Here is a 22,879-nt window from a genome sequence, read left to right on the forward strand (position 1 = left end):
ATCGACAGGAACCAATCGCCGGCGGCCATGGGACGCCATGTCCGCGTGGGGCGGAAGTTCCTTGTGACTGTTGGCAGACATGTTGGTGAAGGGCAGGCGTCTGGTATGGTGCTCTCTGCTCTCCTAAAACCGCCTTCATGACAGCTCATGAAGATAACAATAAAGCCAACAAAGGCAGAGTGCAAACAGGGAGAAACCTGCTTCCTTTTGTTGCAGATACTTTGAAGCTAGGCTTGCCGGGTGTGTCCAAATTTAAAAAAAAGGCCTCCATTTCTATTTGAATTTCAGATAAATATCCAGATTTTTTTTTTTTTTTTTTTTGCCAGTCCTGGGCTTGAGCTCAGGGCCTGAACACTGTCCTTGGACTTTCTCAAGGCTAGAGCTCCACCACTTGAGCCTCAGCACCATTTCTGGCTTTTTTCTATGTATGTGGTGCTGAGGAATCGAACCCAGTCTTCCTGCAGGCTAGGCAGGCACTCTACCACTAGGCCAAACTCCCAGCCCCAAGCCAGCACAGTTTTCACCTAAGTAAAATAGTGCTAAAATACTCTTGGCCAGCTGGGCACCAGTGGCTCAGGCCTGTAATCCCAGCTACTCAGGAGGCTGAGATCTGAGGATCATAGTTCAAAGCCAACCCGGGTACTAAAGCACATGAGACTCTTAACTCCAGTTAACCACTAGAAAACCAGAAGTGGCACTATGGCTCCAGGGGTAGAGTGTTAGTCTTGAACTGAAGTCAGGGACAACACCCAAGCCCGGAGTTCAAGCCCTGTGACTCCACGAAAAAAAAACTCATCACTGGCAATCCTATTGAAAGATATGTTTGAGAAGTTTTAGTAGTGTTATGGGGTCTGGATGAGCGAATAATGAGGCCACTTGAAGAGGCCACTCCAGTCACATGGATATAAAATATGTTTTATTGAGGGAGAAATGGCTGATGCATGAGGATGACACCCAAGGTCAAGATCTCCAAGGCGGTGCAAAGCTGTCTCTGTGGGCTCCTTTTAACTTTGAAAACCACAGAAATTTCCCCTCTGGCAAAATTAGAGTATTTTGCTTATTTCTTGGAAACCTGGAAAACAAGGAAGAAAACAGGTAAGAGACTACCCAGTAGCACAGTAGGAGTTGCCTCCTGGTGGGAGGGGGTGTTAACAGGTGCCAGAGGGACAAAACAGTGGGATTAATGCAAAACAAGTTTGCCTTCAAGCACACAGTAGGAGTTGCTTCCTGGGGGTGGGGGGGGTGCTTCAGGTGTGAGCAGGGCAAAACAAGTTTGACAACTATAACTACAGGCCAGGTTGCATGAAATCATAGAACAGTACAACAATACAGACTTTTTCCGGTAAAGGAAATGGCTCCTTACCTTCTGAAAAATACCTAGTTATATACAGCCAGCAGCTCACAAATGTGGATCATACAGAGCAAAACAGATTCATAACGAGTACAAGTTCAATCAAGTTTAACAAGTATGGCTACAGAGCTTAATGGTAGGGGGTAGCTGGAAAACTTTTAGCTTCAATCAATAAAATGATATTGGCATTACAAATAATATTGCAATACTAAAAATGGGACAAATTAAAGCAATAACTTGTTTACACCATTTCAGTAGAAACTTGAACAAATGAATTCTGAACCTGAGATGGTACAGTAATACAACTAAGTTCCAGTGCCTGTCTAGAGTGGGATTTTGATATGTGACAGATGACTAATGCTGATGATGTGTGCTGGAGCAAGGCCAGGAGATGAGATTTTAGTCACATGGTTGCCTCTGACAGAGCAAGACCCTTCTCTCCAGCTCACCAGATCTAGTTGACCTTTACTTTCCCTAAGGATTTTGCACCCAGGCCTGGATGCATGTGTCACACTGCTATCTGTCCAAGTAAGATGCTAGTGTCATTCTAGTCAATCCAATAGCTTCCAGACTAAAGGCAACCAATGGAGACTATCCTGAGAGGCTTACGTACAGATCTAGAGTGGAGCCACATATCATACACTTGTGATCCCAGGCCTCAGGAGGCTGAGGCAGCATGACTGTCTCCAAAATAATACTAATGAAGAAATAAAGAAGGAAGGAAGGAAAAGAGCACGAGTGACTTACACCTGTAATCCTAACTACTCTGTGATCTGAAGATCATGGTTCAAAGCCAGCCTGGGCAGGAAAGTCTGTGAGACTCTTATCTCCAGTTAACCACCAAGAAACCAGAAGTAGAGCTGTGAGCGAAAAAGCTCAGGGACAATGCCCAGGCTCAGAGTTCAAGCCCCAGTACCTGCAATACACACACACACACACACACACACACACACACACATGCATGCACATGCATATACACATGCACAAGGGTCTCAGGTCAGCCAGGCGTGGTGACTCTTCTAATCCTAGTTACTCAGGAGGTTAAGATCTGAGGATCAAGGTTCAAAGGAACCCCAGGCACAAAAGGACCTGAAACTCTTATCTTCAATTAACCTCTTGGAAACCAGAAGTGGGGCTTGACTCAATGGTAGGTCGGTAGCCTTGAGCTGAAGAGCTCAGGGATAGCACCCAGGTTGACCTCCAGCCCCATGACCCACCAAAAAAAAAAAAAAAAAAAAGTCTCAGATCGTTTTGTGCCTCGGCTGGCTTTGAACCTCAATCCTCAGATCTCAGCCTCCCGAGTAGCTAGGACTACAGGCATGAGCCACCACGCCTAGCTGCTATGTGTTGTTTTTGAGAAAAAGTCTAACTTTTCCCAGACAGGCCTTAAACTCTATCCTTCTACCTCCACCTTTGGAGTAGCTGTGTACAGTTGCACAGTTGAATCGTCCTGACACCTGCTGTTTGATATGCCAATCCTGAAATATTTCTATCCTACTCACTTACAGGAGAAATGTTTACCAACTCCTGTCCTTCAATTTGACTTTGACCAACTATGTGCATCTGATCATATAAAATGACATTTATGGAAATGAACACCAGGAAATGAAAACAAGATGTTTTTTTTTTTTCCTTTGCTGTTTTCCTTTTCTATTTCTTTTCTAATGGAGGGACAAAAGGTCAATAAATGCAGCAGTGATACTCACTGGACACTGTGTTGAAAATGAACTATACAACTTGTGTGTGGGGAAGGGAGGGAAAACCTGGGAGAGAGTGAGGGAAGAGGTGACATTGTCCAAAAAGAAGTGTATTTGTGGCCAGGAGTTTGGCCTAGTGGTAGAGTGCTTGCCTAGCAGGTATGAAGAAGCCCTGGGTTCCATTCCTTGGTACAACTTACATAGAAAAAGCTGGAAGTGGTGCTGTGACTCAAGTGATGGAGCGCCAGCCTTGAGAAAGCCCAAGGACAGTGCTCAGGCCCTGAGTTCAACCCCCAGGACAGGCAAAATAATAAATAAAATAAATGTATTTGTTACCTGACCTATATAACTGTAACCCCTCTGTATATCACCTTTATAATGACAATTTAACATTTTTGGTTTTGAAGGTTGAATCGTTTTCCAGCTAACTTTCCAGTAAGAACTTTCCAGGTGGGAGAACCACAAGAGGAAAGGTCAGCATCACCAGACCGCCTGGATGGTTTGGGGAAGTGCAAGGGACTGAGGATGGCTGGAAACTTCCATGTGAGCGGTGAACAGGCCTCAGAGGCCAGCCAGGATGAAGACCTTGGTGCGTAGGCAGCAGGAGCTTTGGCAGGGTGACAAGGCAGGAAGCAATGTGGAAAAGTCTCTCTGCTGTTTGGGAGGGGTTACTGCAAGGCACAGAGCTGAAGAGGAAGCTATATGGGATTAGACCCATTAGGTGGCTTCTGAGGGCCGAGGGGCAGGACCCTGCCCAGGAAGGAAGTAAATGCAGGTGACTTCCTGCTGAGGCAGCAGCCACATGCCTTCTGATCCCTGGGGAAAAGCCAGCCTGGCCAGGAAAGGTGGGACTTCCTGTTGTCCTCTCCCCCACCCCTTGTCTCCCAAGCTGAAGGACTCCATTCAGCTGGCTATGGGACCAGAGCCTGCAGAGGCCTGGGCAGAACCTGTGTCCTAAGAGGCAAGTGGGCAAATGAGATAGAGGTGGGGCATATGAGCAGTGGTCAGGCAGTGTCTGTTTCTCAGGATGGGGTTGTCCAGCAGTTTCTGGGGTCAGAGTGTACAAGCCTTCATCCTGTGTTACTCAGCTGAACCCTGGTGTAAAAGTACCCAAGACAAACAGGAAAGGTTTATTTGAGCCAGGAACATGGTGGCTCACACCTGTAATCCTAGCTACTCAAGAGGCTGAGACCTGAGGATGGAGGTCCAAAGCCAGCCCAGGCAGGAAAATCCATGAGACTCATCTTTAACCAGCAAAGAGTCAGAAGTGGAAGTGTGGCACAAGTTAAGTCATAAGGTCTAGCCTTGAGTGAAAAAGCTCAGGGGCAGCACCCAGGCCCTGAGTTTAAGCCCCAGCTACCAGCACAAAAAGAAAAGAAAAGAAATAATAATAATAATACTAATAATGGAAGCGAAGATAAGTAAGGATGAAGAAAAGACAGAGGAGCAGGGAGTGTGGTGACACACCAGCAATCCCAGCCCTCAGTAGTGGCAGTGAGGCAGGAGGATTAAGAGTCTGAGACCATCTGGGTTCACAGGGAGACTCAGCCTAAGAAAGAAAGGAAGAGGGGCAGTGAGGGGGAGAAATGGATAGAGGAAGGGGAAGGGAAGAGAAAGAAAAAATCAAACAAAAAATCAGGAAGAGGGTCAGGAGTTTGGCCTAGTGGTAGAATGCTTGCTTAGCATGCACTAAGACCCAGGTTCGATTCCTTAGTACCATATACATAGAGAAGCCGGAAGTGGTGCTCTGGCTTAAGTTGTAGAACATTTACCTTGAGGAAAAATCCCAAGGACAGTGCTCAGGCCCTGAGTTCAAACCTCAGGACTGGAAAAAAAAAAAGCAGGAAGAGAGTAATAAGCCTGGCCTCTTGATTGTGACTGCAATCCAACTTAAACTAGTGTAGGATATAAGCACAGGACTAGAAAATAGAGAATCTTCTAGAATCTTCCAAGGACCCAGCCAAACAGTAGAGGGCACCAGAGCAGACCCTAAGCAGCCCTCCTTGGCTGCTTGAACACATAGTACACATAGCTACAGGCAGGAAGAACAGAGCTCTCACTAAGGAAGATGGATGGGGTCTCCTTCCTCTGCCCGTGTGTGCCCACCTTCCACTCCATCGGCTCTGACCAGAACCTGGGAACAACAACTAATCCCGAGGGGACAGCGGGCTTTGATGGCCCCATTGCAGCTGAGCATGGACAGAACACTGTGTGTGTGTGTGTGTGTGTGTGTGTGTGGTGCTGGGAGTTGGATGAGAGGGCAGGAGGAACAAGTTCTCTAAGTTACACCATGGAGCTGCCAAAATCACGGTAAACACAAATTTTCTACATTCCATCCTGGTGGTCCCCCAAATGGCCCAGGTCTTCCTGTGACGCAGGAAAACAAACCGTGAAATGAATAAGTGATCAGAAAGCAAAGGACCTTCTAGAACACAAGTAATATCATCTGCTTTCCTCCCACCTCCACCTGCCTGGTCTCCTCTCTTGAGTCTAGGTCAAAACACAAGGTCAACTCATCCATCTATCTACCCACCCACCCACCCATCTATCCATCTACCCATCCCTCCCTCCCTCCATCCATCCATCCATCCATCAACCATCCATCCATTCCCTATACTTCTGTATGCTCACCCAGCCCAGGGCCCTGGGAATGCAGTATAGTTAGTGACCTGGGTGTTCTGGACAGTAGCTGGAAGCAGTGACATCTAAGCTGGGGACCAAGGACAACCCCACCTGGGAGGATGTGAATGGAGGAGGTAGAGGATGGAGAGCTCCTAGCTCAGAGTGGCTGCTGCAGGCAGAGGGCAAATCCAAAAGACCTCTGGGTCAGTAGGGAGCCATGGAAGGTTTTGAGCATGGTGGCCTGGTTTCTCTCTGGGAGAAGATGGTATCAGCACACTGGTAGAGACACCAGAGGGTGAGGCAGCAAAGGTGGCCATTAGGACAATATTGAATTGCACAGCTAGGACAATTGGGCACATACAAGACAGACTGGGTGTCTTAGACACCTCAGGTGGCACCTGGAACTGAGACTGGGACCGCATGTCCTAGGGAGAAAAGAGACGGGCAGAGGCTGAGCTCTGGGCCTCACGATGAATGCAGAGGTGGAGAGGGACCAGGCAGGGCAGGTCAAGGGGAGCCAGAGACCCAGAAACTAAGGGGTTTTGAAAAACCCCTAGCAATCCTAGATGCTCCCTCAAGGCTGAGAGCCAAAGATGGAGTTTTAAAGCCAGCCCGGGCAGGAAAGTCGGGAGATTCTTATCTCCAATTAGCCACCAAAAAGCTGGAAATGGATCCATGGCTCAAGTGGTAGAGTACCAGCCTTGAATAAAACTGCTAAGAGACAGTACCCAGTCCTTGAATTCAAGCCCCAGGACTGGCAAAAAGAGAAAAAAAAAACACTGGCTTGGTCCTGCACTCTCAGTCTTCAGGGGAAATTGAAGCCAGGCAAGAGGACTGTTCCCAATCCAGTGGTCAGCTAGGACTTGTCTGAGCATCTGAGCCCAGACTTGGATCTGGCCTGTCCATGCTACTGGGCACTTGTCACAGAGCTGGGGTCCCATGGGGAGGTAGCTGAGCCCTGCTACGTGGTCTGACACCCCCATCCCACCCCACCCCACACAGGCAGGTGAACCAGTGGGGCTGTGCGGGCAGAGGGCAGGGCCCTCTCTAGAAACTGGAAACAAGGAGCCTCCCTCTTGGTGGGAGGGAGGTCTCTGGGCATGGTGAGGCCATCCCTTGTTGTGACTAAAGCCACTCACCCACCCAACAAGCAGGTTTTTTGGAAGGAGTGTCACTCACACCTCTCTGTCTAATCCAATATTATTGATCTTTTATTATGTTAAGCACAGTGCCAATGGCTTGTAGGCTGCACTCATGCACTGCTGCACGTGTTGGGCAACAGGTGCTATGGGAAAATCTGCAGAGCGGAGAGAGAGAGGGGCTGAGCGCTGGGCTAGGAGCCACACTGAGGGTGAACGTGGGAGTCTCTCCGTTTTAAATCTTTGGTGGTGGTACAGGGTTTGAACTCAGGCCCTTAGCACACTTGATGCTCTACCACTGGGCCACATCCTCCAGGCAGCACGTTTTTGTTTTGTCCTGGGGCTTGAACTCAGGGCCTGGGTACTGCCTTTGAGCTTTCCTCAAGGCTAGTTCTCTACCACTTGAACCACAGCACCACTTCCAGCTTTTTCTGTATATGTGGTACTGAGGAATCAGACACAGGGTTTTGTGCATGCTGGGCAAGTACTGTACCACTAGGCCAAACTTCTGGCTAAACTTTTTTTTTTTTTTTTTTTTTTGTGGGTCATGGTGGTTGGCCTGGGAGCTGTCCTTGCTGTCCTTGAGCTCTTCAGCTCAAGGCTACCTCCCTGCCCTTGAGCCAAGCCCCACTTCCTATTTTCTAGAGGTTTATTGGAGATAAGAGTCTCAGGTCCTTTAGTGCCCAGGCCTGGCTTTGAACCTTGATCCTCAGATCTCAGCCTCCTGAGTAGCTAGGATTACAGGCGTGAGCCACTGAGCCCGGCTAACCAAGCATATATATTTTTTTATCATGATATGATTTTAGATTTAAAGAAAAATTACAAGATTAGTCATTTCTTGCGTGTGTGTCTTTGAACTCAGGTCCTTGCACTCTTGCTTGGCTTTTTCATTCAAGGCTGGTAGTCTACCACTTAAGCCACAACTCCACTTCTGACTGTTTACGGGTTAATTGGAAATAAGAGTTTCATGGGTTTTCCTGACTAGGCTGGCTTGGAACTATGAACCTCAGATCTTAGCCTCCTGAGTAGCTAGGATTACAGGTGTGAGCCACCAGCACCCAGACTGACCTCAGCTCTTGAGAAGGCTGCAAATGGGGCTGGAGAAGGCAGACAATTCAACTGTAGTTTCTAGAATGGAGAATTCTGGAGAACTTTAGTACACCAAGAAGTACCTTGCATAGATAGCTCTCTTAGCTCTGCAAGGAGAGGGCAGTATGCAATTGGTTTGAGTGCTAGAGAAAACTGGCTCAACATTTGATCGCCTGCAACATGAGTGAGCCCTTGAATACCAAAATCCAGGCCTTTACTGGCTTGCTCCTAACATCTTCAGTATGGTGGCAGACTAAAGTTTGAGGCCAACATGGGCAGCAAAGTCCACAAAACTCCAACTCCAAATAACCAGCAAAAAACAGGGCTGGAGATGTGGCTGAAGTGATAGAGCACCAGTCAAGCAAGTAAGCAGAACAAGAAAGAGGCCCTGAGTTCAAACTCTAGCCTGGCTTTCCTCCCCAGGCTTTGGGGAGGAAAGGGCTAGCTGTAGCAATGGCAGATGGACCAAAACCCAGAGGACTGAAAGCCTGCCAGGAGCACTGAAATCAAATTACCCCGCAGAAGGGAAGAAGCCTTTCTGTCCAGTGCGTGCACAGAAGAAAAAGATCTGCAGAAGCAATGGTGCTGGGGTGACGCTGCTTCAGGCAACAAGAATAGCCAGAGTGAACTGCAGCCTTTCCCATCGTGCTGTCAAAGCCACTTTGTTTTTAGGGTGAGACTCTCCCCAGCCACTGTGTCCATCCATGTTCCCCTAGTTGGAGCACACCCCCAAGTATCTGGATCTGAATCAGTCTGATGTGAGCTGAATATAGCAACACCTGTTTATGACCCACAGTCATAAAGCTAGTAGTAAGCGAATACATAAATACTGCATAGGCATTCGAGGGTGACAAGAATAAATATCAAGGGTCAAGACTCAGGAAAGGGCTGTCAGCAGCAGTGACCTCTGAGCCAACTTAAAACTTAAGAAAGAGACCAGGAGATCCAGGCAAAAAATGGCTCACTCCACTACTCAGGAGTTTGAGACCTGGAGGACTGGAGTTCAAAGCCAGCCTGGGCAAAAAAAAGTCCATGAGATTCTATCTCCAAAAGAGAGGGCGGGGAACCTGGATGAGGGAGGGAGTGGGGGAAGAGACAAGGGGGGGGGGAAATTTTCAAGAAGTAATGTACCCACTACCTGAGGAATGTAACTGTAACGTCTATATCACCCGGTCAATAAAATACAATTGAAAAAAAGCAACGAAACTGGATGAGAAGCATGGCTCAAGTGATGGAGCATCAGTCATGTAAGCAAGCTGAGTAAGCTTAAGACCCTGAGGTCAAGCCCTAGTACCAGCTCCCACACCCATCCCACTCCCCCAAAAGAAGCCAGGTGAATGACTAGAAGAGTAAGCAAGGTGGGCACGGTGGCTCATGCCAGTAATCCTAGCTACTCAGGAGCCGAGATCTGAGGATCTCAATTCGAAGCCAGCTGGAGCAGGAAACTCCATGAGGCTCAATTCCAATAAACTACTCAAAAGAGCTGGAAATGGCCCTGTGGCTCAAGTGGTGGACTGCTCCCCTTGAGCAAAAGAAACTCAAGGACAGCACTCATGGCCAGAATTCAGGCATCAAGACTGGCAAAAAGGAGGAGGAGGAAGAGGAGGAGGAGGAGGAGGAGGAATAGAGGAGGAGGAGGAGGAAGAGGGAGAAGAAGAGAAGAGGAGGAAGAAGACAATGACGACCACAACGATGACGAGTAGAAGATGAAGGGTAGAAGAGTAAACAGCACACCGAGGGTGATAAGGGGAGAGGGGAAGAAGCCAAATGAAGCCAAGTGGCCAAGAGGAGATGCAGAGCTTACAGACAATACATAGAAATATAGGCAAAGGGAAAGGGAAGCAACAGAGTGTTGACCATAAGGAAGTGTATTAAACAACTTTGTGTGTGTGTGTGTGTCTCAGTGTTGGGGCTTGATCTTAGGACCTGGACACTGTCCTTGAGAGCTTCTGTGCTTAAGGTTAGTACTCTACCACTTGAGTCACAGCGCCACCCCTGGCTTTTCGGTGGCTCAGGAAAGAATCTCCTGGACTTCCCTGCCTAGGCTGACTTCAAATGTTGATCCTCAGATCCCAGCCTCTTGAGTAGCTAGCTAGGATTGCATGTATGAACCATGGGCACCTGGCTACAATCTGTTTTGTTTTGTTTTTTACCTTTCTGGTTGTGGGGCTTGAACTCTGGGTCTGAGCGTTGTCCCTGAGCTCTTCAGCTCAAGGCTAACCACCCTAACCCCTTGAGCTACAGCCCCACTTCCTGTTTTCTGGTGGTTAATTGGAGAGAAGAATCTCGTGTCCTTTTGGTGCCTGGACTGGCTTTGAACCTCAGTCCTCAGATCTCAGCCTCCTGAGTAGCTAGGATCACAGGCGTCAGCCACCGGGCCTAGGCTGGTCTGAGACCCCTGGGCTCAGCCTTCCAAGAAGTTGCTAATCATGGGGTCTTTGTTTTAGTAAGGGCATTGGCTGGGGCATAAAGAAAGCTTTAGAAGCCAGTGGAGCCGGGGGTGGGGCTGGAAGAAGGCAGAGGAAGAAAGGGAAGGGGCTCTGGGTCCGGAGGTGTGAGGGCAGCAGAGATAGGGGTGCAGAGGAGGGGCTGGATCTGGGCTGCTGTTTCCAGGCCGCACCGGACACTCACGGAGGCGCCGCTGGAGCGGGGAGAAGCCGTTTAAAATCACGGGACTGGGTGATATCACCCGGACGGAGGCTGGAGGAGGAAAGGACACGAGGCCCACGGCGTCGACAGCAACGTGAAGCAAAGGACCACGTCCACGCAGCCCCCTGGCGCCGTCACGTGAGCGCACGCCGCGTCCGCGGGGCCGGGGGCGGGGCGTCGAGGGGCGGGGCCTCGGCGGGGGCGGGGCCTCCGCGGGGGCGGGACTCATAAACCCCCGCGGCCGTTGGGGGCCCGAGAAGGGGGGGCGGTGGCCGGGGCGGTGACGTCAACGCATGACTGGGTTTTTATGAATGAAAGGAATCCTGTGCGTGAGTAATTCCGGGAAGCTCGCTTTACAACTCGCGCGACTCCGGCCCCTCGCCGCCCGCCCCATAACAAAATTCTGGCGCGACGCTCCCCGAACCCCGCGGTTCGGACACGAAGAGAGACCGAGCAGGGCTGCGGGGCTGGAACAGCCGCGGGAACAGCCTCGAGACCGCGCGTGCGAGGGGCGCCGGGCCTAGCGGGCCGAGAGCGGGTGAGGAGCAGGGCTGGGTCGGGGACGGGGACCTGGAGGGAGCCGGGGACGGGGACCGGGGACGGGGACGGGCAGACCCCCCCCCCCCCCGCATAGGCAGGGTTTCCGCTCCCCGGGGTCCGGGACCGCTCTGTCGGCGATCCGGGCCGCTGGCAGGTTGGGGGACGGGGAGAGCCGATCGGGGAGCCCGGATGGGAGGTGGAGATGGACTTTGCTGGAGCTCGGGGCTGGCGGAGCGGGGCCGTCCGCTCCCGGCCGGCGGGGCGAGGGCGGGGTGCGCCCTACGTGACTCGGTGAGAACAGTCCCTGGACCGGCGCCCGCGGGCTGTGCGTGCGCGGTTTGTTTACGTCCGAGGGCGGCGGGCATGCGTGTGATCCAGGCGGGCGTCGGGGCCCCTGCCGGGGTGTGCGGGCAGGCGAGCGTGACGTATCCCGGGTGCGTGTGTCCCCTCCCCCGTGGACGTGCTCGTGCGTCCGCAGGGCCCCGAGCTCGGGAGGCCGCGCGCGGCCCGTGGTCTCGCTGGTCTGGAGGTCTAGCCGCCACCCCCTCCCCAGCGGGGACCGCCCGGCTCTTGATCTGTCTGGAGTTTCCCAGCGCAGGAGCCGTGTGACCCCTGGGCTTGTCCCCACCCAAAGCCAACGCCTGCAGCCACCGAGTGGGGTAGAAGTATTAAAAAAAAAAATCCCACCCCGCCTGGATGGAGGGGAGGGAGCCCCCTTCACCCGATGTCCCCCGTGATCTGGTGACAAGATGGACTCGGTCCAGGTCTTCATCATTGGAGTTTCCTACTCCAGAGAAGAGTTCCTTAGCGGGGAAGTTCTCAGAGCTGACCGTGCTCTCGATCTCAGGAGAAAAAGGAAGAGCCAGGAAATTCCCCCGTCCCCCACTACCACCGCAAGAGGAAGGATCCCAGCGCCTCTGCAGGCGCACCTGCCCAGTGGTGACTAGGTGGGGCTGGTTGCCACCCGCCTGGGAGTTTCAGTTCACAGGGGGACTAGTTAGACTGGACCTGTCCCAGGTCTGCACGACTCAGGACCCCGGAGTCTGGTGAAGAACTGGGTCAGCTGGCAGCTGTGGACCAGGCAGGGTCAGCAGACAGTAGCAATCTGTGGGCTTCCCACACTGGACAGGGCAGGACAGACCTAATGCCATGTACCTAGGAGCCGTGGAAAGCACTGGCCCGAGATGGGCTGTGGAGGGACCTCACTGTCCAGTCTGGTACTGAATCACAGGAGGGGCGATTGATCTGGCTTGGTTGTCAGTACAGTGATAGGGATTTGACTCTGAGCCTGTGAGTTCTGCTAGTAGGGCAGGTGGTATCCCCAGTGTCCCTTATCTACAGGAGGAAGTAGGCAGCCTTCCAGGTGGCTGGCAAGATGGCAGGTGGAGTGGGAGCCTCTGGGAGCCAGCATACACAGCCTGTTTTCCAAAACTGTGGGAAAGTAGGGCCAAACCCTAGACCAGGAGCCGTGTGTGTGTGTGTGTGTGTGTGTGTGTGTGTGTGTGTATGTGTGTGTGTGTGAAGATGGAGGAGGAGAAGGTTGGCTGCAGGAGCACAGGAACCAGGCAGGCCCATCTACAAACATTGGCAGGAAACATCTCCCAGTAGGGTCAGGGGTCAATAGATGAGGGGAAATGGTCAGCTGGCTCAGTCACACATGGAAAGTTAGCACTGAAAGGCTCAACCTCCTTTTGCATTCCTCCCAGGCCACCATTACCATCCTCTCAGAGGTTGCTTTTTATTTTTTATTTTGGCAGTATTTGAACTCAGAGCCTTGTGTTTGCTAAGCAGGTACTCTGCCATTTGAACCATACCTTCAGCCCTTTTGAATGTTGCTTTTAGCCTTTCGTTGCACTCAGGTCCCTGTGGCAGACCAGGTGCTGGGGATGGGATGGATAACCAGACCCAGAGACATACCTCGGGGAGGTGCCACAGAGCTACATGCCAAGCCCTGGCTGACAAGGATAGCTGGCATGAAGGGGAAGTCAGTCTGGCTTAAAAGTATATGACAGGGGGCCGGGAGTTTGGCCTAGTGGTAGAGTGCTTGCCTAGCATGCACGAAGACCCGGGTTCAACTCCTCGGTACCACATACATAGAAAAAAGCCAGAAATGGTCCTGAGGCTCAAGTGGTAGAGCTCTAGCCTTGAGAAAGTCCAAGGACAGTGCTCAGGCCCTGAGCTCAAGTCCAGGACTGGCAAAAAAAAAAAAAAAAGTATATGACAGGGCTCTAGCTTAATCGGGACAATCATGGAAGGCTCCTCTGGGGAGGTAGTGAGAAGTATGGTAGTTTGGTGAAGCACTTGAGGACTTGAGGACAGGGCTGTGATTCCTTTTTGGACCTTCAAGGCTCGGCACAGAGACTGACATACAGTAAGCCTTGAGTGCTTGGTGACTGAAGAAGTAAGCACAGGCTTGGTGGCATCGAAGATCTTCATGACATGTGTAAAAGAGCTGGAAACAGGGAAGTAGAAAGCCTGGGCACAGGCTGTGGGATTCTTGCAGGAATTCCCCAGAGTGACAGGGACCACACACACACACCCTCTTTGTGGTAGCTGTAATCAGGAAACCCACTGTATGCTGGCTCATTTGTTGTTAGCAAGAGGAGGGTGGACAGGGAGAATGAGGTGGAGGCCCCAGGACTCCTGGGAGCTGGTGGGGAGGCCTGCAGCACAGGGTCTTGAAACAAGCCAAACATGGTTGGGTTTGTGTCAGTAATGATCTCCTGACACTCCTGGGGTTAGAGGTGGAGGCAGACAAGACTAGAGGCCAGTGAGGAGGCGGCTGTGGTTCCATGCAGCCGAAGGAGGAAGTGGTCTCTGGCTTTGCAAATGCAGAAGCAGGATGGTCAGGACTGATAGGAGTGTTTGTGTTCCCATGCCCCTGCCTCCAGAAAGCCTTCCTGATTTCCTTCCCCTTCTCCCCCTTTGCTGGTGGTTTGACAAGTCTGTGTGCCCAGAATCTGACCCTTTTAGCTTAGAGCTTTCATTGCTAGGTGGTACCTGAGGCTCAGGGAGGTGTGGTGTGTTGGGAGTGACATACCTGAAGCCACAGTGTGTATGGTGCCAAAGCCAGGGCTTAGAACCTCAGGCCTTGTTCTCTGCGCTGCTTTGTACCTCCAGCCTTGTTTCCTTCCAGCAGGCAGGGAGGAGGCGTCCCAGCCCACATTAGCTGCCAAAATCTAGGCAAACACATTTTTTCCCTCTGTCCTCACCAAGCAAGAGTGAGTAGCTTGGCCCTGCAGCCAGAATGGAACCCAGGCCAGCAGGAAGGGTGGGGGGGGGCGGGGCAGTGTCTGCAGGACATCTTTGGCATGGACTGAGGGGCCAGGGAAAGGGATACAGAAGGGAGGGACATGCCCCAGGACTGGGCAGCTCCCCCACCACCTGGAGTAAGCTCACCCCTGAGCCTTGAAAGGCCATTAGAAAGCTCTAGCCTAGAGGTTAGCTGTGCAGACCCAGGGGGGCTGGGTGGGGCAGTGGAAGGATTAGGCTTCTTGGCTTGTTTTCAGGAGCCCCGGCTGGAGGCCCAAAAAAGTCCCCTCTCATGCCAGTCCCTCTGTCACAGGCTGGCTGCAAGCAAGGACATTCCTCACTTGTGGACAGAGGGGCCTCCCTGGCTTTCAGGATGCTGCTGGGGGGAGGGGAGAAAAGAGAGGGGAGAGGAGGGAGCTGAGGCCTAGGAGGGAACAGAAGGAAGAGTAGCTCACCAGTCCCACCTCTCAGGCCTCTGGAGAGGTGGAGGACTGAAGCTGAGTCCAGACTCTGGATGCAAACCAGAATTGTGGAGACGGAGGGCCTGTATCTTAGACTGAGGAATAGCCTGTGATTGATTAGTGAGGTCTGTGCCTGGTGGAGGGGTAATATAGGGGGAGCCAGGCACAAGTAATGCCTTACCCTGTCCAGGCTGCTGGGGTGTTATGACCATCCCCGTTTCTTGGGACTGGACTCTGGGCCTGTGCTTGCTAGGCAGGTTCTCTACCACCTGAGCCCTTTTTTGTATTGCTTCTTTTCAGGGCTGGCCTGGCTCTGATCCAACTTGTGTTCCCAGTGTTGCTAGGGAGGAGAGGCATGTGCCACTGTGCCAGCCCTGTGCTTCCCCCATAGCTGGGGGATGGAGTCTTACAAACGTGTATGTATGTGTGTGTGTGTGTCTGTCTGTCTATTCTGTCTGTTTGGGGGCTTGAACCAGGGCCTAGGTGCTGTCTCTGAGCTTTTTTTTTTTTTTTTTTTTTTGCCAGTCTTGGGCCTGAGCTCAGGGCCTGAGCACTGTCCTTGGACTTTCTCAAGGCTAGAGCTCTACCACTTGAGCCTCAGCACCACTTCCAGCTTTTTTCTATGTATGTGGTACCGAGGAATCGAACCCGGGTCTTCATGCATGCTAGGCAAGCACTTTAACCACTAGGCCAAACTCCCAGCCCTCTGAGCTTTTTTTTTTTTAAAGCCTTATCATTCTACCACTTAAGCCACTGCTCCACCTCTGGCTTTTTTTTTTTTTTTTTTTTTTTTGCCAGTCCTGGACTTGAGCTCAGAGCCTGAGCACTGTCCCTGGATTTTCTCAAGGCTAGAGCTCTACCACTTGAGCCTCAGCACCACTTCCAGCTTTTTGCTATGTATGTGGTACCGAGGAATCGAGCCCGGGTCTTCGTGCATGCTAGGCAAGCACTCTACCACTAGGCCAAACTCCCGGTCCCACCTCTGGCTTTTTTGTTAGTCAATTGCAGATAAGTCTTCCAGACTTTCCTGCCTGGGCTAGCTTTGAACCAAGATCCTCAGATCTCAGCTTCCTGAGCCACCAGCATCCAGCCTGAAAACTACTTTTTGCTCAGGCTGGCCTTGAACCACAATCCTTCATCTCCTCTTCCAACCATTGCACCTGGAATTCATCCCCACTTTGCTGACTTATGAGGGACTGGGGTGCTGGATTAGGTACAGCATCTAGTACTCAGAACCCAGCACCCAACAAGCTATCAGTGAACCTCTAGAGCAGAGAAATGCCAGGGGTAAGGAAACAGAGTCCAGAGAGGGCGCTGTGCCTGGGCCGCATGGCCATGCGGCATCTAATTTGGTGTGTCCTCAGTCCCCTGCTCTGCTCCTGTTGGCTGCATGACCTTTGGCCTCTGTTTTGCCTTCTCCAGGTCAGCACTGTCAGGAGGTTTGGGAGATGACAGACAGTATGGTGGGATCAAGATGCAGTCCTGTACCTATATATGTGTTCAGAACTTCTCCCTATTGGCAAAACAGCAGCAACTCAGCTGCTATGTGACTGTAAGCAAGAGCTACCCCTCTCTGGTATCCTCTTTGATAGTGTGAGGAGGCAGATGGCTTCTGGGGGCCTTCCCTAAAGTGACTTCCAGTTGGGAGGTGCTGACCAGTGCTGGCCCAGGGTCTGACCCCTCCTGGACGGATACTGCAGTTGTAATAATTTCAAATTAGTTTATAGCACCTGAAACTGCTAGCGGCAGACACTGATTCCACCCTACAGATGGGAAAGTGGAGGCCCAGGGGAGCAAAAGGACCCAGCCACCGTCACATGGTCTGGAGAAACAGCGGCAGGACTCAGACTCTGGCTTGTCTCCCACGCCAGTGCTACATCCGGGGACCCAAAGTGACTATTTTCTCTCCACTAGGTTGGCTTTGGAGCTTGGTTTGGGCACTGACCAATTGGGTGACCATGTCAAGGAATTTCCCCACCCCCGCCCCCTGCCTGCTGTCTCTCTTGCCCCTGAACTGTGGCCTCACTACTCAGGGCTGACTCAGCTGTCTAGACAGATGGCTGGCAAGGAAATAGACCATTACCTCCCCAGGTGGAGGTCAGGGAGGGCTTCCTGGCATAGGCACCTGTGTCAGGAGAAGGATGAGCAGCAGTAGTGTTAGACAAAGTGAGGGAGGAAAGTGGGGGTGGGAGTGACCCAGAGGGTAGAAAGGCAGGGAGGGCCAGGTAGAAGGAAGGGAAAGGAATTCCCTCCTGGACTCTGCCCTCCTGGCGGGAAGTAGGGAGCCATGGGAGATAGCTCTCTGGCTGGGGAAAGATCCTGCAGTTGGCATGGGGAGGGAGGAATTTAAGGCCCTCCCTGGATGGGTGCTGGGGCAGGTGGCTCTCCAAGGTGGCACTGTAGGGTGTGGTTGGTGAGGGTGGCATGCACGCTTCTGAGGTGGTGAGGGTGGTGTCTTGTGAAATCAGGACAGTTGAGGTTCCTGGATTTGCTGAGACAGGAGCAGGGCAGAGATCCCCCATGAATGGCTAGGTAGAAAGCTCAGGCCTGAGCCCTGCAGTGGATGAGGAGACCCAGGGTCTGCACGTGACATCCAGACCTGAGGGTCCTCACCTGGGACTCTGCTGAAGCTCTGCCAGGGGCCCAAGAAGTTTGCTGTGTTTTGCTGTTTGTTTTAGTCCTATCTTGCAGTACTAGAGTTTGAACTCAGGACCTGGCTGGCACTTGTGAGGTAAATGTTCTACTCTTGAGCCATGCCTCCAGACCCTGTCATTTAGGGCTTTAAAATTTGTTATTTATTGTTATTATAAAGTTGATATACAAGGTTACATAAGTCAGATTAAAAAGCACATTTTCATTTTGGACAGTGTCATCCTTCTCTCATTCTCTCCCACTTTTCCCCTCCTGTCCTCACCCACAAGTTTGTTTTTATTTTTCTTTTTCTCTCTCTCTCTTTTTTTTTTTTTGCCAGTCCTGGGCTTAAGCTCAGGGCCTGAGCACTGTCCTTGGATTTTTCTCAAGGCTAGAACTTTACCACTTGAGCCTCAGCACCACTTCTGGCGTTTTCTAAGTATGTGGTACCGAGGAATTGAAGCCGGGTCTTCGTGCATGCTAGGCAAGCACTCTACCACTAGGCCAAACTCCCGGCCCCCTCTTTTTTTTTTTTTTTTGTTTTTTTTGTTTTGCCAGTCCTGGGCTTGGGCTCAGGGCCTGAGCACTGTCCTTGGACTTTCTCAAGGCTAGCACTCTACCACTTGAGCCTCAGCACCACTTCCAGCTTTTTTCTATGTATGTGGTACCGAGGAATTGAACCCGGGTCTTCGTGCATGCTAGGCAAGCACTCTACCACTAGGCCAAACTCCCGGCCCCTCTCTCTCTCTTTTTTTTTTTTTTTTGCCAGTTCTGGGCTTACGCTCAGGGCCTGAGCACTGTCCTTGGATTTTCTCAAGGCTAGAACTCTACCACTTGAGTCTCAGCACCACTTCCAGCTTTTTTCTATGTACGTGGTACTGAGGAATCAAACCCCGGTCTTTGTGCATGCGAGGCAAGCACTCTACCAGTAGGTCAAACTCCTGGCCCCACTCTTTCTTTTTTGTCCATCATGGGATTTGAATTCTAGGCCTGGGCACTATCCCTGAGCTCTTCAGTTCAAGGTTACTGCCCTACTGCCCTACCCCTTGAGCCACAGCACCATTTCTGGTTTTCTGGTGGTTAAGTGGAGATAAGAGTCTCACAGATTTTTTAGTGCCCAGGCTGGCTTTGAACAGTGACCCTCAGCCTCCTGACTAGCTAGCATTACAGGCGTGAGCCACTGTGCCCAGCTTGGTGCATTTTTATTACTCAATAGTCAGGGTTTGGTAATGCTGGCTCTCCTCGTTGGAGTTTTCTGCAGTGACAAGCTCTCATGCTTTTCGAGTTCATTTTTTACATAGTGTCCAGTGAGTACCACTGCTATATTTGTTCTTCCTTTGTTCCTCCTCCATTTCTATGTGTTGTTTAGTTTTTGAGACAGGATCTTACTATGTAGGCCAAGCAGGCTTTGAACTCACAATTGTCGCAGCCTCTTGAGTGCTGAGGGTACAGGCATGGGGTACCACAGGTTGCTGGTGGCTCTTAAGACATCCCACTCTGTCAGGCGAATCTTTTGAATTGACAATTTCTTGTCTGTTCCTATCCTGTTCTCTGAGCTGCCAGCCCCGACTGTGTGGGTCAGGCAAGACTAGGGAGTTCCCAAGAAGCATTGGACTGTCCCCAGTCCTCAGCCCGAGTCACTTAAAATTCTACTGACACTGGTGCACCTGCCTGTTCAGATAGGCAGCAAGCAATCCTGGGCAACAGCAAGCATGTATGTGAACAGTAATGTGGTGGTGGGATTGAAACTACGGGTACATGAGATTGGAAGAAGGACTGGGCAGACTTCAGGGACAGAGCCAGAGCCAGATGCTTAAAGTCTCAAAATAGTCTTTAGGGATCATTTAATTGGCATTTCTCTTAAGGAGATTGCACATCCTCTGGGATGAGTAAGCCATTCATGTTAATGATCTTTCTCTGGGAATCTGTTCACATCCCTCGCCCTCCTTCCTGTGGAGTCTCTCCTACCTGCCATCACAATGGTTTTGTTATTTCCGGTGGCTCATGCCTGTAATTCTAGCTAATTGAGAAGATGAGAAAAGTCAGAGAATCATCTCCAATTAACCAGCAAAAAAAGCCTGAAACAGTAGCAGCCCAAAGGTTAAAGCATCATCCTTGAGTAAAAAAAGTCAAATGAAAGCCAAGGCCCTGAGTTAAAGCCCCAGTGTTTGTGTGTCTGTGCGTGTGTGAGTGCACAAACAGATTATCCTGAGAACAAGAATGAGGGGCAGAAGGAGTGACCTGTACAAAGGCCCTGAGGAGCAGCAAAGGCAGAGGTCTCTGAGTTCTGGAGGAGGGTGTGGTCAGCAGAGTCTGGGGAGCCATGAGGGTGTTGTGTCAGAGGGGTGAATGCTAGGGCCACTTTGCAGGTTCTGGTGGTGGCTGTGATGACTTGGTTAAGGCCAAGTGACAAGGGATCATGAGAGTCTCCAGATCCACACTCCATAATTTGATTAATAGCCAAAGGCTCTGGGTCACCCAGGGGAAAGGAAGGCAGTGGGGAGGCCACTGGCCTGCCAGAGGCCCGCTAGTGAACTGACCCCTCTCAGAGGTCTGGGTACATGTGGCACCAGGTCTGTGTGCTTTCTAGCCCTCCAGATGTTGCTGTGAGAATTAGAACAGTAAAGAGCAGCAGGTACAGAGCTGTGAGGCTGGAATGGTCATTTCAGGAGGCCACTGTGGCTGGGCACAGTGGTTCATGCTGTAATCCTGACTACTCTACTCAGGAGGCTGGGATGTGAGACTCCCTCTTCTCCAATTAGGCACCAAAAAAAAAAAAAAAAAAAAAAAACCCAAAACCAAAAAACCTGGAAGAGAAGCTGTGACTCAAGTGATAAAAATAAAGCACCATCCTTCCTTAAGTAAACAGCTAAGAGGCAGTCACAGGTCCTGAGTTCAAGCCCCAGTACCAGCACACACACACACACACACAGCCATTATGCTGGACCCTTGTGGGAGGAAATATCCTTAATGCCAAGGTGTAGAAATTTGGATTTTACTGTCGCTGGAGGGGAAAAATAACCAAACGAACCAAAATGAGCCGAGCTCCCTTCTCCTCCTCTAGGTCTGCAGACCCGAAGGCACTGTGCAAACATGTCTGCGGATCCCTTGTCCAGCAAAGCCCTGAAGGTGAGCCGGCTCCCCCGCTCCCCAGGGCTCCCTCCCCGGGTCTGGGCCTCCACACCCCGGCTTCCCCTTTCCTTCCAGCCCAGGCCGGTCCCCTCCCTCCCGCGCTGCCCTGCCTGCTCCCAGGCGCCTTCCCAGAGGGGTCGTCAGGCCGGGGCTGGACGAGCCCCGGGGAGCCTCGGACCCCAGGGCTGCCTTCCCTTTTCCGGATTCCCGGGCCAGCCTCAGTTTCCCCGCGCCCGCCCGCAGGTCAAGCGCGAGCTGAGCGAGAACACGCCGCACCTGTCGGACGAGGCGCTGATGGGGCTGTCGGTGCGCGAGCTGAACCGGAACTTGCGCGGGCTCTCGGCCGAGGAGGTGGCGCGCCTCAAGCAGCGGCGCCGCACGCTCAAGAACCGCGGCTACGCCGCCAGCTGCCGCGTGAAGCGCGTGTGCCAGAAGGAGGAGTTGCAGAAGCAGAAGTCGGAGCTGGAGCGCGAGGTGGACAAGCTGGCGCGCGAGAACGCCGCCATGCGCCTGGAGCTCGACGCGCTGCGCGGCAAGTGCGAGGCGCTGCAGGGCTTCGCGCGCTCGGTGGCCGCGACCCGCGGGCCCGCCACGCTCGTGGCGCCCGCCAGCGTCATCACCATCGTCAAGTCCGCGCCGGGCCCCGCCCCCAGCGCAGACCCCGCCCCCTGCTCCTAGTGCCCGGCCCCGCCCCCTAGAGCCCGCCCCCAGGCCCGCTCTCTTCCCAAGTGCCTCTGCGGTCACACAGCCTCTTTCTGGGCTCTGTCTTCCCCTGTCAAGTCGCCCCCTCCCCGCGCGGACTCATCAGCCCTGGGAAAGGCAATCTGGCTAGGTAGGCGGGCTGTCCGGGGCCATGGTTCCCTCTGGGCTGAGTTCAGCCCTTTCAGATGGGGAGGAATGGGACTTAGAGCCGCTCTGGAGGAACAGGGAAAGAACGTCTCACTTTGGAACTGGCTCTCATTGTGCCAGTCAGTACACCCTCCCTGCCCTCCCAGAACTCGCCCGCGCGCGGTCATGCTGGGAAGCTACACTGGAAGACACCTCCCACACCTGCTTTGGGCCTGGGATGGCTGGCTTTCCAAAGCCATGGCCAGTGGAGCCCAGTGGAGATGGGGAAGCTGTCAGATGGACAGTGCCCAAGGCCACGGATCAGTAATGGAGCTAGAACCCAAAGACGGGTTTTCTCACTGCAGTGCAGCCCTGGATTTCAAGGGGACAGTAGACAGGGACTTGAATAATTGGGGGGTAGAGACCCTTCCTAACCTGGAGACTTTAGAAGGCAAGGGAAGAGAAGCAGAAGGAGAGAGAAGGTGCCACAGAGGGAGGTGAGGGAAGGAGCTGGTTTGGCTCCATCCCAGGGTTCTCCTAAAAGGTAGGGTGCCCTGGACTTGGCCAGCAAAAGAGAAAAGGAACAATGGAGGTGACCATGGTAGCATGCTGGGAGATGGGGTGGGTGCAGACCCTGCAGTTTCCAAAGCTGAGAATGGGGGTCTTTGGGAGTCAGAATCTCCCCAGAACCCTTGAGTACCCACCACAGTGGGGCTGGCACTGCCATTGATTGCCACTCTCTTGGGAAAGCCCAGGCCCTCCCCAATACTGTGTACAAGCTGCCTAGTCCACTGTTTTATTTATTGCACAAATCTAAGTTATTCTTCCCAGCCAGAGCCCAATCCCTGTTCTGAGAAAAGTGTCATGGGCTCTGAGCTGGACTTTATATTTTATATCTGCAAATAAATCACATTTATCTTATATTTACAGAAAGCCAGATGGTGACAACAACAAAGAACTTATTTTTAAAAACTGCCCGGCCCCCAGAAGTTATTTATTTTCTGACTTACAGTGAGCCAGTTATCTATCTTGTGCATTTTGTACTTTCTGAATAAAGTCAGCTCTCTTTCCACAGAGGAGTGTGTCCTGGGTTCTGTTGTATTCTGAATGAGCGACCTGAGATGGACCAGCCAAGATCCTCTCTGGTGGGTGGGAAGCTGAGTCTGCCACTAGCTCTTGCAGCAGGGTGGGTGGAGGGTAGAACAGGGAAACCATCCTGTCCTGGACCCTCCCTAGAGGACAGGGTAACATTCCCTGGGCACTTGTTCAAAGAGTGGGACCCCCAATTCCATTCAGGGAAAAACTCCAGCCGATTGAACATAGTTGCGCCATGTTGTGGAAGGCTCAAAAAGGTAGGGGAAGGAATACTTATTGGTTGGAGCCTGCAGACCTGTCTTAATCCTGAGCCGAGTTCCTTCTCTGCCAAGCCTCCTGGGCTGACCTCCCACACAAGAAGTGGACGTGGTCAGGGGCATCAAGGTTTGAATC

The 22,879-nt window shown here is 52.1% G+C and overlaps 1 protein-coding gene and 2 long non-coding RNA genes across 4 annotated transcripts; 2 read left to right on the forward strand and 1 right to left on the reverse strand.

Annotated features, from left to right (window-relative positions):
• Positions 1 to 69: 69 nt before the first annotated feature.
• LOC150067545 (uncharacterized) lies at positions 70 to 3,019 on the forward strand. The gene is made up of 3 exons (XR_016534630.1): positions 70 to 103; positions 925 to 1,095; positions 2,860 to 3,019. It is a non-coding gene; the product is annotated as an uncharacterized LOC150067545 (long non-coding RNA).
• Positions 895 to 10,641, reverse strand: LOC150067546 (uncharacterized). The gene is made up of 2 exons (XR_016534629.1): positions 10,530 to 10,641; positions 895 to 1,072 (listed from the first exon to the last, which is right to left on the reverse strand). It is a non-coding gene; the product is annotated as an uncharacterized LOC150067546 (long non-coding RNA).
• Positions 10,642 to 10,800: 159 nt separating this feature from the next.
• Maff (MAF bZIP transcription factor F) lies at positions 10,801 to 22,467 on the forward strand. Of its 2 annotated transcripts, XR_016534631.1 has the most exons (4): positions 10,801 to 11,085; positions 20,496 to 20,560; positions 20,807 to 21,395; positions 22,322 to 22,467. XR_016534631.1 is itself a non-coding variant. In XM_090328697.1 (3 exons), the coding sequence occupies exons 2-3, from the start codon at positions 20,525 to 20,527 to the stop codon at positions 21,239 to 21,241; spliced, it is 471 nt and encodes a 156-aa protein (XP_090184823.1). In that variant the 5' UTR covers positions 10,801 to 11,085; positions 20,496 to 20,524; the 3' UTR covers positions 21,242 to 21,480. The 2 variants fall into 2 exon arrangements, 1 of the variants encoding a protein (XP_090184823.1); XM_090328697.1 differs by lacking the exon at positions 22,322 to 22,467 and having other exon boundaries at positions 20,807 to 21,480.
• The last annotated feature ends 412 nt before the right edge of the window (positions 22,468 to 22,879 follow it).

This window comes from Megascapheus bottae, chromosome 2, assembly GCF_031878675.1.
Source record: "Megascapheus bottae isolate mThoBot1 chromosome 2, mThoBot2.hap1, whole genome shotgun sequence".
NCBI classification, from domain to species: domain Eukaryota; kingdom Metazoa; phylum Chordata; class Mammalia; order Rodentia; family Geomyidae; genus Megascapheus; species Megascapheus bottae.